This window comes from Actinia tenebrosa, unplaced genomic scaffold, assembly GCF_029948245.1.
Source record: "Actinia tenebrosa isolate PJP-AT-01 unplaced genomic scaffold, QUT_ActTen_1.0 PGA_scaffold14__42_contigs__length_11649687, whole genome shotgun sequence".
NCBI lineage: Eukaryota > Metazoa > Cnidaria > Anthozoa > Actiniaria > Actiniidae > Actinia > Actinia tenebrosa.
The window spans coordinates 2,508,685-2,522,830 of NW_028292574.1; the positions used below are offsets into that span (position 1 = coordinate 2,508,685).

At 35.1% G+C, this 14,146-nt stretch overlaps 1 protein-coding gene across 1 annotated transcript; it reads left to right on the forward strand.

Moving 5' to 3' along the window:
• Nucleotides 1–3,375: 3,375 nt before the first annotated feature.
• On the forward strand, nucleotides 3,376–13,686 carry LOC116298692 (matrilysin). The gene is made up of 7 exons (XM_031707220.1): nucleotides 3,376–3,777; nucleotides 5,890–6,079; nucleotides 7,414–7,615; nucleotides 8,203–8,498; nucleotides 9,460–9,495; nucleotides 10,624–10,725; nucleotides 13,251–13,686. Coding segments are annotated over exons 1-7 (1,224 nt in total). The 5' UTR covers nucleotides 3,376–3,381; the 3' UTR covers nucleotides 13,253–13,686.
• The last annotated feature ends 460 nt before the right edge of the window (nucleotides 13,687–14,146 follow it).

Sequence of the window (14,146 nt, forward strand, 5' to 3'; positions counted from 1 at the left end):
ATTTTTCCTTTAAATTTAAATGGTAAAGAAGCTAATTCTCTCAGGTCATGAAGCTTAATTAAAAAGTCGATCTTGTATCCGTCCACTGATCGAGTGACTTGCACACTAAGTTGGTGAGATTGTTTGTTGTGTCCCTTTCTCTCTGTCTATCTTATTTTTTCTTTTTTTTTTTTTCTTTTTTTTTTTTTTTTTCTTCTTTTGTTTTGTTTTGTTTTGTTTTGGTTTTTTTTTTTTGTTTAATTATATTTCATTCACTCTATTTTTTGTCATCTATTAAACTTCTAAGACAGTAAGATATGCCTCCAATCATTAAATATGTAAAAATATGTTTAATTTATTTAACTCAAATCACTATATATAGCTGAAACATGATGCCCTGTGATAGGGAAGTCTCTTAGCTAGACAAAAGTACAAGAGCCCTTACAACTTGGTCTAGACCTAGCACGCAAAACTCCAATTCGATATATGAGTTAATACATGAGTCCGTGCCCTGGACAACTTTAATTAGCCCAGAGGTTGCTCCAGGGTGTTAATAAAACTTGAAAGTTAGTTGTTTTCGAAGATCTGTATTTCAGTGTAGTTTCTTCATATATACATGGTATATACTTATGTATTTATAATTACTTAGAGTGAGAAAATAGTCTGGTAAGCTGGTAAGGTATTTAGCTAGGAGTGATACGATGGATAGCCGTATAGTGAGGATAAAAAATGAGTTTAAAAAGTAAAATGAACTGTTTGCAATAACAGAGCGTAATCTCGGGCATTGTGCGCGCGCATCCTTTCTCCAAGAAAGAAATTAGTGCGCGTGAACTTAACGTGATGAAGTCATTGCAGTGTTTTGATGGGCAAAGTATCTAGAAAGCCTCTTTAAACTCTTATATGTCTTCAAAACGACTGAAAGATGACCCCGTTTTTTGTTTAATATATAACCCTTAAAGAAATGCCGAACTGAAATGTACTTCTTCTCGACTCAAAATCTCTATAATTAAAAAAAGGAATCGTATGCTGGAAGAAAAAATAGCTGTTCTTAATTTGATTTTTTAGATTTTTTAGATTAAATGAAAAATCCATAGCTACAACACAAGTGGGATAAATACACTACCTCAACACCAATCCATTAACATACCCAAAGCAAACTTATGCCCAGGGAAGAGAGTGCTTAAACCAATCCTGAGAACGGAACTGTAAAGTTCTTTACCTTGATTGCGATGAAGAAGCTATAAAGCACTTTCAAAATGAATCCAACAGAATATCTACAAAAGTATATGTTTACAATTTAGGGGGGAGGGGAGGAGGATAATCTATTTGTGGAACACTCACAAAACATATAAGCTTAAAATAGCATTTAATTGAAGGAGCATTAACCCTGGGGCTAATAAATTTTGATAAGTATCATTGAAAAATATGAAACAAGACTATATCATGAAGCAAATTTATTTCTGAAATTAAGAATATAAATGAAGAAATAGCGAGGGAGTGGAAGAAATAAAGAAACAGTGAAAGAGTAACGCTTTGATAGCAATGCCGGCCGCGAGGAGGTTTCGTTCCAGGTCTGTTTGCGACTGGTGGCGGGATTGTTAGTGGGTGGGTAGCTACTTAGATTAAAAAACAAATCTCAAAAAAAAAAAAAAAAAAAAAAAAAGGCTTTATCGCCTTTATTTAAAAGTAAATGTGTCTTTAAGAGAGTCAAAAGACCAATTGTTATGTCCAGCCGAATTGACACGTCAGATAAGTCGCTTTAACACTTTAATGTTTCCCTTAAATATCACTTTAATATCACTTTAATGTTTCCCTTAAATATCACTTTAATATCACTTTAATATCACTTTAATATCACTTTAATATCACTTTAATATCACTTTAATATTACTTTAATATCACTTTAATATCACTTTAATGTTTTCCTTTTGTTTCCCTTTTGTTTCTTGCACTAAGAATGCTAAGAACGAAAAGGTTTCACAGCGCAATGCGCAAACGTGTGACCACATTTAATGTATTATTGGTTTGCAATCAATCCCAAGAGAGCACAATAACAAAAGGGATGTCCGCCATGTTGGAAGATATAACAAAATAATTCATTGAAAAATCTTTTGTCAAATTCTTCCAACATGGCGGCCATGACGTCTATTGCAAACGAAGAATTCGCATACTTCTATGCACGGGATTCGTACATTAAGCCGACACATTTCGATCCAAGTAACCTGGTTTCACCAAATCAGGAGTGCAAATGCTCGTTTGGCTGGAAAAAGTCCGTGCGTAGAAGTGTTCGAATGCATTAAATGTAGACATACTTTTGTGCGTTGCGCTAATACGCTGCTGTCCGGTATTGTAAAAACAAATTAACGAAATAAAAATTCCTCATTTCATAAAGGGCATTATTCATTCGATATAGTTACTGCTAACATGCGCAATATTAGCAGCGTGAATATATTTATGCAAGACTTATTGCAATACTAATAAAAACTGTTCATGTGCTTTAAGTTTGACCCCCTTGGGCTGCGCCATTGCTTTACTTGCGGTGGTGCGAATAGCGATGAAGAATTCATAAGCGCAAGGTGACTTAAATATACGATCTTTTGACAAAGAAATATACAACATTGCTGGTATTATCTCATTTTTAAAAATCTTGACTCAATAATAACTGTTTGTAATATATTAGGCTCATGCCAAACGTCAAACTTTACATGAGCCGAACCTAATCACATCAAAGAAGGCCGCCTTGTTATCCATTGTTTCAATTAAGCTTGGCTCATGTGAAGTTCGACGTTTGACCTGAGCCTTACCTTCCCTCTGTGTCCCATGTCGTTTAGTTCCTTCACTATGTAGTTTAATACAGAAAAAAATATTCCGAAGATAAACAAACCGATAACTATAGGTTGGTACTTGGAAGCAAAGCTTATTCTCTTTACATTTCTTTTCTTTTCTAGCTTTAGAAGAAACAATATTAGATAGCGTTATTCATTTATATATATTAGTATTTCATTTTCGTATCGACATTAGAATTTGGCTGAAAAAAACCTTTGTATCTCAAGTCTATTTTTTATTGTTGTTCACAGTTTTGATAATTAAATTACTGATATATTTTGTAAAATGAAGTCTTTTCAATCGAGTTTCTAATCTCCGTAGTAAGACTTAGCTTACATTATATAAAGTGGAGAGCACTCTTTTGCAACGGAAAACAATTGAAGAGCTATTAAGCGAAATGAAAACCTGAGGTAATGATGTCTGAAGAGCCTTTTACAAAAGATTTACAGTATTCCACTTCAAAACATATCTATGAAATCTGAGAGCTCCTTACAATATCCAAAACACCTAATTCAAACGACACAATAAATAAAAGGGTTGGATTTACAGTTTTTCAGTGAAGCCCAGTTGCCAAGCATGGGGGAAACTATAAAATTCATTTTATTTTGTCTCTCATGGTTTCCGCTTTTCTTTATCAGCGTCTCTTCGAAACCAAATATTAATGAGTATCCCATCGATTCTGAAACTTTTGACAGTCAAGAAATCGAATTTGGTTTGAAAAGGGAAAATCTGCAATCCTTGCAGCAGCCTAGAAGTATTTCCAAAGTTAATCGAAAACCGACGATTGACGGTACTGTCTTGGCCTTCGGGACCACGCCTTACTCGATTGCGACTTTAGAAAGAATCAGTAGAAGTTCGATTAGAAAACCACGAAATGGACGGACAAAACAGTTTTACCCTTTGAGAACTAGGACGACAGGAGGGAAGAAGCAAGCTCCCGATGACTCGTTTTTTAAGAGGATAAATGCTGTCGTAAGTAACTCCACATCATTGTTGTTGTTAGTAGTGATAGTGTTTTTACAGAGGATAAATGCTGTTGTAAGTAACTCCATATCATTTTTGTTGTTAGTAGTGATAGTGTTTTCACAGAGGATAATTGCTGTTGTAAGTAACTTCACGTCATTGTTGTCGTTAGTAGTGATAGTGTTTTCACAGAGGTTAATTGCTGTTGTAAGTAACTCCACATCATTGTTGTTGTTAGTAGTGATAGTGTTTTTACAGAGGATAATTGCTGTTGTTTAAGTAACTCCACATCATTGTTGTTGTTAGTAGTGGTAGTGTTTTTACAGAAGATAATTGCTCTTGTTGTTAAACCGCCACCCGGTTAGCTCAGTTGGTAAGAGCGTCGGTCTGTTGTGCGGGAGGTCGTGATTCAAGCCTTGGCCGGACCAACACTCAGGGTCTTATAATAACTGAGGAGAAGGTGCTGCCTTAGTAATAATATCTGCAAATGGTTAGACCTTCAAGTCTTCTCGGACAAGGACTTTAAACCGTAGGCCCTGTCTCCTAACCCTTCCTAACCTACAGTAAAATGTGGGACATAAAAGAACCACTGAGGACGTAAAAAGAAACCCTGGCAGTGACCACCCTCAGTGCCTACACTTCATACTAACCATCTCTCATGCTTGTAAATTGCATAAAGCAATCTGTCATTCACAACTCCATGTACAGCGCCTTTGATTATATCCACATATTAAAGGGCGCTATATAAATCATAAATCATAATCATAATCATAAGCAACTCCACATCATTGTTGTTGTTAGTAGTGATAGTGTTTTTACAGAGGATAATTGCTGTTATAACTCCACATCATTGTTGTTGTTAGTAGTGATAGTGTTTTTACAGAAGATAATTGCTGTTGTTGTAAGTAACTCCACATCATTGTTGTTGTTAGTAGTGATAGTGTTTTTACAGAGGATAATTGCTGTTGTAAGTAACTCCACATCATTGTTGTTGTTAGTAGTGATAGTGTTTTTACAGAGGATAATTGCTGTTGTTGTAAGCAACTCCACATCATTGTTGTTGTTAGTAGTGATAGTGTTTTTACAGAGGATAATTGCTGTTGTTGTAAGCAACTCCACATCATTGTTGTTGTTAGTAGTGATAGTGTTTTTACAAAGGTAATTGCTGTTGTTGTAAGCAACTCCACATCATTGTTGTTGTTAGTAGTGATAGTGTTTTTACAGAGGATAATTGCTCTTGTTGTAAGCAACTCCACATCATTGTTGTTGTTAGTAGTGATAGTGTTTTTACAGAGGATAATTGCTGTTGTAACTCCACATCATTGTTGTTGTAGTAGTGATAGTGTTTTTACAGAGGACAATTGTTGTTGTAAGTAACTCCACATCATTGTTGTTGTTAGTAGTGATAGTGTTTTTACAGAAGATAATTGCTGTCGTAAGTAACTCCACATCATTGTTGTTGTTAGTAGTGATAGTGTTTTTACAGAGGATAATTGCTGTTGTTGTAAGTAACTCCACATCATTGTTGTTGTTAGTAGTGATAGTGTTTTTACAGAGGATAATTGCTGTTGTTGTAAGTAACTCCACATCATTGTTGTTGTTAGTAGTGATAGTGTTTTTACAGAGGATAATTGCTGTTGTTGTAAGTAACTCCACATCATTGTTGTTGTTAGTAGTGGTAGTGTTCCTGATTTTACTGTTGCCAAATATTAATATTATTGTTGTTCCTGTAGTTCCGGTTGTTGTTGTTGATGATGATGATGATGATGATGATGTTGTATGTATTGTTGTTGCTGTTTTGACAAATAAATATTGTTGTTAGTGATCTCTATAGTTATATTTTTGAGGTTTTACTTGGTGTAGTTTCTGTACATGTAGTTTCGGTTGTCGATCATGATGATGATATTGCTGTTGTTGTTGTTTTTGTATGTATAATGTTGTTGTTAATTGGTGTTTCTGAATCGTTGAACTATATAAATTTTATTGTTGGGACTAATGGTTCATAGTTTATTTAGGTCAGTTATATAGATTGAGAATCAAATAAGCTGAACTATTAAGTGGTTGTATAGGGTTAATTAATATCATCATCATCAGCATAATTGTTTTAATTGGTTGTTGCAGAATTTTCTGAAAAATTATAACTATATATCTCATCATACCACTGGGAACCACGACTTTAAAACAGCCGTGGAAACATTCCAACGTTTCATGCACCTTCCAGTCACTGGTCATCTAGACAATGCAACAATGAATGAAATGAAACGTAAACGTTGTGGGGTACCAGATGTTGAGATTGATGACCCATCACCAGGCAAGTAACCTTGGTGATATCTGTTTGCTTACCCTGATGAAGCACTAATTTATTTATTGAGGTTTGCGGGAATTAAAATTAAAATCAAGCAAAATAATATATTGCCAATGATTATTCTATTTTCTTATCTGAAATGTGATTGGATCATATAATTTTGACCGCCAGTATCTTAAAATAACTGAGCTGAAGGTGCTGCCTTTGTAATAACACCTACAAATGGCTAGACCTTCACGTGGCCACAGCGGATGGCCACGTAAAATGGCGGTCCCATCTATCCACACTACCTCATCGGAGGGACGTAAAAGAATAACTGAGGAAGTAAAGAAACACTGGCAGTGACCACCCTTAGCGTCCAGCCGTTACTAATAGGGACCTTAAGCTGCAGGACGGCAACGCATGCGACAACGTCGGCAAAATAGAGGCGCTTCAACTTTCTATTGTATTATTATTTCATGTTTACCTAGTATTTCACTCGATAAGCACTTTTGTTTTAGAGTAAAATGACGTCTTTTGGGATCCCTTCACTTAGAACAAAAAAAATTTTTTTTATTTTTTTATTTTTTGGCGTTGTGGCGGAATATTATATATTGGAAGAAGGCGGTTGTTCTTTTTTTTTTTTTTTTTTTTTTTTTTTTTGTTGTTGTTGTTGTTGTTGTTGTTGTTCGGTTGTTCTTTGGTTTACATCGTGCTCGAAGGGTTTTTTTCCCTTTCATTTCTACAAAAAAGATGGGTAAAACCGTAATGTTATTATTGCCAATACATTTGAAAACTGGCAGGAATATTAACAAAAGCCTTTCATTCAAAAAATACACGACTTAGAACTATACTTATGATCTTCGAGCATGATATCGAGCCCAAAACCATTGAATGGCTAGTTCGACTACTACTACCCCCACCCCCCCCCCACCCCCTATTTTCGGTTTTCTTTTAAAATGACGGCTTTCAATTAAAAATTTGTAAACGCACGGACACACGGTGCAACATTGCGGATAGTTTTCTACTTCAGCAACGTTGCTTGAGACAAATTGCGTTGTCATGGCTCGCAACATCGATTGCATGCAACATTGCGCGGAATGTTGCAGCTTAACCACACCTTAGGCTTGACATATCGATTACGTATCAACTGATATTTCCCAAATTCAGCTGGGTGACAACTAAACAATGGTCCCAAGTCACAAGTCGAGGTTGGCACTCATAACTTGATAAAATTATCACATGATCTGTCAAGTCCAACCTCCACTTACAACTAACTAACATTTCTTGGTTACTCGAGTGAATTCTGGAAAGATCAAATTTCCAATGTATTTTATACTGGATTCTTATTTTCTTTCCAGGCGAGCGACAAAAGCGTTTTGCTATTTCTAAAAAGAAGTGGAATACAACGTCATTGCTTTATGGATTCGAGAGATACACCAATGACATGTCTGTGGCGACTCAAAAAGCTATCATCGCCAAGGCCTTCAAGTTCTGGGCCGATGCTGGTGGAATGGTGTTCACTTTAACCAATGATTTGTCTAACGCTAACATCAAGATCATGTAAGTACTAATGACTTGTGGCTAATAGAAAAAAAAAAAAATGATTATGATATTGAGTATACTGTTCCCCCTTTTCTTATAACATACTACTCGCTGGAGTATATTTCTATACCCCTTCTTTTTCAAATATATGTTGTTGTTTTATTTTTAATACTTGGAAGCTGCTTATAAAGCTTTTTCAATCACGTGACAAGGCAGCCACATTGGTGGAACAAACAATAAAAACTTTCTGCACACTTTTTGCATAAAAATAGAGTTTAATTCCAGGAGAAAAGAAAACGTATTGTTTGGTACACCAATAAGGACGTTGTGAAGACGAGTGAAAATGCTCTGTACTGATCGATATTCAATGGTCTTTTTTTAAAAGCATTTTGACCGATGATTTTGTGGAATTTTAACAAAAGGACTCATCTCATGCGCAGACTGAATAAAAATACTGCTTTCAATTCCATCAAGAAAATGTAACATTATAACCAGGGCGGACCCAGGGGCGCGGGTGGTTGGACGGGTAATTAGTCAACCCCTCCTAACCTTCCTTTTTTGTACGAATAAAATGAAGAGTACTAATTTTTAATGTTTAACTGCAGGTTTGGAACCAAAAGACATGGTACTTGTAACACGCCCTTTGATGGATCTGGCAACATTCTTGGTCATGCTTTTTTTCCGACTGATGGCCGACTCCATTTTGACGACGATGAATTCTTTACCGATGGCGTTAACTCAGGCACTAACCTCCTATCTGTCGCTGTTCATGAAATTGGACATACACTTGGCCTGGCTCACTCTAGTGACAAGAATTCCATCATGTTTCCATCTTCACCTGGATACATTCCAAACCTTGCTCTTGGCAAAGAAGATGTCAATGCAATCAAGTATCTGTACGGTATGTGAAAAAGTTGTCCACCCGGCATGATAAACTCTAGTTCTTTCTAAGTATTTCAATAAAATTGCTTGAGAAAAGTCCGTGTCATTTTTGCACTAAAGTTGGTGTGTGGATTTCAGTTGATGGGTTGCAAGCAATCCAAGAGAGTCAAAAGACAAAAATATGGCGGCCATTGTGGTGCCGTTAACAATGGATGCTAATGAGAAATATTTAGTTAAATGGCACCAACATGGCCGCGATGACGTAACGTGCAATCGAAGAATAGCGGTTCGTCGTACAAGTAATTAGTATATAAACATTAGTCACATTTGCAAACTCACGGAGGATTTTCGGCTTGATGAAATTTATTTTTTTAGAGTATTTTGGAGTATATTTTTATGAAATTGGTTAAGAAAGTATCATGTCGCTTTTGCTCTGTTCAAATTTTTCTTTGTCCTTATTATCAACTACTACTCTTCCCAGTAGTGTGATTGTTACTGTTGTGATTTTTTCATCGCGTTCGTATGTTAACAGGTGCTACATTTCAAATCGACCACGTGGTGTCAATATTTTACCACTTGGATAATTTTTTATCAACACAAAGTTTAGGTTATTCTTAGAGCTTATTTAGGTTTACGTTCTAAATATGACTGCATGTGCTAGACATCGACACTTTATCTTGATGTTTTTATATGCGGAGTTTGTACATTGATGTAACGAAACATCAAAATGAAGCGCCAAAATATAGTTGGAAAAGAGCACAATTAAAACTTGTCGAAAAGTTGTAAAAAGATTAACGAACAGCATAGTAACGAACTGAAAAAATATTTTATCTTCTTATCTCCCTTTCCAATCCGGGGACAAAATTAGCGCTAATTGCTCAACATTTGGAGCAAATTTTAATCTAAACATTGTAGGGTCAATAAATTTGGCCAATATTGATACGAATATTTTTTATGAATGGACTTCATTTTATTGGCAGCTGGTGGAACGAGCAGTCCTGGGCTTGGAGTTTCAGGTACGCCTCTTTAAACTTTCTATTGACGCTTAAAACCGGCTCCAGTGTATGCGGGCGTAGCCTCAATTCTGAGGTCGGTAAACAAAAGCAGAAATTCTAATAACCAAAAAAAAAAACAAACAAACGACTCCTGGATTCGAGGCTAAGCCCGTATATATTGCAGTTTGAAGAGTCGTCAGTTGCATAAGTCTTTTTCAAATAATGTTGTTAAAGCCTTTAAATTTTAACATTGTTCAAAAGAACGAAAAAACAACGGATGTCACATTCTCTTTTAACTGGAGCACAGCCATGTTTTGTTTCTGTTTCTGTTTTTGTTTTTGTTTTTGTTTTTTCCTCTTCCAGCTATTATATACTTAATGTCTGGTCCCTCGGGAAATAGTTAGTTTTATTTTCCCGAGAGTCTCGATGCTGCACGAGGCGAAGCCGAGGGAAGCATCGAGACTCGAGGGAAAACAAAACTAACTAATTTCCCGAGGGACCAGACATTAAGTATTTTGTTATATAGCAATTAAGAAATATTGAGAAGTCAGTTTACGAAATAAGAACTTTATTTAGCAAGCTAAGTGCATGAAAACTGACCATGATTTTACAAATACAACTCACATAAGGTCTTGTATTTCTCTACCAAAAAAAGAGGAGAGTGGCAAAGCATTTTTAGTCGTTTTTTTTCTTCTTATTTTTCGAATCCTTTTTCTCAATGAAAGTTTGTAATTTCCTAGTAGAAACACTGGAAAATCTCTATTGTTTCGCTTCGAGCTCCATTTGTACTGAAAATTTAAGCAAAATATCTGCTCCCGCTCTGTTGTTCTTAATTGGTGCCAAATATTACGCCATTAGCGATTTTCACGTTCTAATCACGTGCACTTTTTTATTGTCACGTGGAACACATTTAGATTTAGCTAGTGTCACGTGATCGTCTTTCAACCCATGAGAGTGTTCGTTATATCTGAAAATTTCGTAGGTATATAACATATATAATATATATATGTTTATTAAACAGAGATATAGATATATAATAGTTTATAGATAGTTTTATTGAATAATTACATTTGGGGGGATGGAGGGGATGTTATCTTGGTTGTGATTCAAGACGACTTAGTTTAATGCTGCTGTTATTTTCTTTGGAAGTGTGTAAAGACATTTTACCAAGCTGCGCAAGCAACGCTGGTTACTGTAAACAATACCCGGACTACATGAACGCTAGCTGCCCGAAGACATGCAACTTTTGCTGTAAGTATTGCTCTGTACCATACGTCATTATACTGGGCTATACTTCTGTCTTGAATAATGCTAGCCGACAAAACGAGGCAATAAGAGCTATTCTTCCCTTAGTATCCGTTGCTATGTTTTACAAGCTCAGCAAATTTAAAACTCTACTATCGCGGTTAAAAATTAACCACACCCTAAATTCATTGTTTGATGTAGGTTCTTAAATTCTTCGGAAAACCCAGATTCTTAAAGCCTGGGACGGAATGATATCAACAGTGGAGAGCGGGGCTCAATTTTAAACCCAGGATAGGTTTTTAATTACACGGATATATTGTAAGCACTCTATTTACAAAAGAACAAAGCAACAGTAATCCACCTCTCTGAATTCAATATAATTAGTATTTCGTGTTTTGCATCGAAACAATGGAATTTAGGGCTTAGTTGATATTTTAAACCAGTTCAAACGCACGGGCTCGGTTTTGCATTAGAATTCAAGACAGAGGGCCGCAAACCTCGCCCTAGCGTTTGAATCTTTATTTAATAACTATCCTTTGGAAATAAAAAAAAAAAGTTCCTAGTAATGCTTGTAGCACTCTTTAAAACAGATGCTCTGTGCTCTCTTTTTTCCCGATTTTACTTCCACTGGGAAAACTGATGCAATGGCAATTGTTTTTGCAATTGTCATAGTTGGGACCATGAATTACAGAAAGATCCACCTGACCCCGGCTTAAAAAAAAACTCTTCGTAATGTGTGTCTTTGGTCAGTGTGATTTATTTAACTTTGTTGTTGTTGCATGTCGTGGAGTGTCTTGCCAATTATGCCATTATTTTTATTTCTTGGGTGTAGATTGACATTTGTACATTGACCTATACTTTCATGATTTCTGTAAAAAAAATAAAAAAAAAAAAGCAAGAACCCGCATGCATTTGCTTAGGTTTTAAAACAATAATATTATTTTTTGAAATAATAGTAGAGAAGAGAAGAGAAGAGAAGAGAAGAGAAGAGAAGAGAAGAGAAGAGAGAATAATTATAAGCAAATGACTTCTAATCAGGTTGCGGGACATTAGTTATTTATTATGCAAAAAAACATCCATTGTTTTGTCCCCCAGAACAATTCATCTTGGGACTCCGGAAGAGCAAGGGGTCTATAGTGAAACTTTCGATATTCGGTTTGAGTGATCAAGCGCAAAACATTTCGAGTCGAGGCGTTAGGGAATCAATAATGTAATCGTAATTATTATTTTGCTTTTCCTGAACCTCGACTCGTATTTTTTTGTGCTCGATCACTGAACCAGAATATCGAACGTAAACTTTCATAAAGATTCTTACTTACTTATTTGTCTCACGAATGTGGCACTTAGGTGGACCGCTATTCACCTAGCTAACTGCACCATTCGTGAGACTAATAAATAAGGTGGTCTGCCTGAATATATCCACTATTTTTTTTTATTTTTTACTTTATTTCTTTAAAATACATTTTCCTTTGTCTAAATGTAAGTGTCAAGAAGATATTAGACCGAGTTCACATTACTTATGACGCTAATTAAATATTCATTTCTTTGGTCGAAGACAATCACGATCTGAAAATTACACAATATTTGTAAAATTGTACCGACTTTTTTTCTGCATGACAAACCATGGTGTATATATATAGTGGACTATGTATACAGTTGGTGTAGTGTCAACATTGGCCGGCAGCATTCAAAGCAAGGCTGTCACCGCATGTTAAGTTGAATGATACTTATGTTTTTCATTAAATGCAGCAGAGATTTAAAAAGCAATCGGAGTTAAAGAGTGCGTCATCATGATCTAAAAAAAGTAGGGTATCAAATGAAAACTACAATGTTTAATAAAAAGATTATATCATTATCATTATTATTATTATTATTACTATTATTATTATCATTATCTTCGTTTATTTAAACTTTCAGTATGGGTAATACTTTACAAGAATAAAGCGGAACTGTATTACTATTATTATTATTATTATTATTATTATTATCATTATTAATATTAATATTATTATTATTATCCTCAACATCAACATCATCACAATCACCATCCATCCGAGGTTGTGTATTACTGCCAAATAATCATTACGAATAAGGCGGCCGTATTTTTCCGAGAAAAACTACAGCTTTACGAGTAAAATTAACCGGCTATGATACACAACTAGCAGTGTAATAAATTGCTTATTGTAAGGCAAGAAAAAATGTGAAAAAATGCATGAAAAAAGACGACAATCTGGTACTGATCGTAAACAAGCAAACTTGAAAGTCACGAGCTCAAACCACTGAAGTGAGCAACACAAAGGAATTGAAGAAATTTCCTCGCGCTTACATCAGCAAAAAATCCTGTTCAAAACCGGTTCACAGACCTTGTATTATCGCTCTGTAATTGCACTCGAAAAATGGTGATAATAAACGGTAAATTGAGTTTATTTATATTAATATTGAATATTATTATTAGTCACATTCTCCTCTTTTCTTTTCTTTCCTTTTTTTTTTTTTTTTTTTTTTTTTTTTTTTTTTTTTTTTTTCGATAGAGAGAAAATGCCCAACATCTGCTCCAGAAGCAAGGAAACGACATCAACTGACGCCAAAGTGTTGGCCAAGGTTATTTAAGTAGACTAGACATCATTAAGACAATAGTATGCTCCCTAGAACCGCGCGTTTAAACAAAAGCATCAAAGCGAAAGATTGAAAATACGAAGCGATAATAACAAATGTCTAAGATCCCTTTAAATTGTGCATGCATAATAGAGAGCAGTTTACAGACTTATTAATGGAAGAAATGCCCTCAAAATGCATATGACTATGATGCAATGAAATTAAATCCACACTGAGGACACGAGAAATATAACGAATCACGTTATATGTTAACATCGCAAGTTATTTGTTCCAATAGTTGGCTTAGTAAGTTATGTAGAAAGATAAACAAACGAATACTAACAGCTTTAATAAAAGTACTAGATTCATGTGTTTGAAGTTTTGAATTTCTTATTCTTATTTTAAATTCTTTATTTCGATAATGATTACCTTAAAGGGTTGCTAAGATACCAATTATCTGAAGATCATGCATGAAAAGAAATATTTTCTCTGTTGGAAAAAATTTGGGCGTTTTCAAACTGAGCCGATTTGTCTCGTGGTCATGTTTTAATATTAATAAAAAAAAACTTTTTTTTTCAACTTAGATCGATATGATCATAATTCAATTTGTAACCAAGAAGTTATTCATCGTTTACTTGTGATTAACACGACTTAGACCAGAAGAGTGCAAGTGTCTGTACACTACTAAACAATACCTAAGAAAATAGGCCGTTCAAAGTTTCCCATGGAAATAAATATATGTTATTTACCGGGCAGGAGGTCTGGATAGGGACAAACTGTGCCCGAGGTCTTGAATATACGTTTCAAGACCGTTTTCAAGACCGAGGGCACA

Excerpts from the sequence above, each read along its gene's own strand:
- LOC116298692 (XM_031707220.1), top strand. The coding sequence starts at position 3,382 with ATGGGGGAAACTATAAAATTCATTTTATTTTGTCTCTCATGGTTTCCG. Across the intron at positions 3,778-5,889 it reads TTAAGAGGATAAATGCTGTC|AATTTTCTGAAAAATTATAA; the intron begins GTAAGTAACTCC and ends TGGTTGTTGCAG. Across the intron at positions 9,496-10,623 it reads TCCTGGGCTTGGAGTTTCAG|TGTGTAAAGACATTTTACCA; the intron begins GTACGCCTCTTT and ends TTTCTTTGGAAG.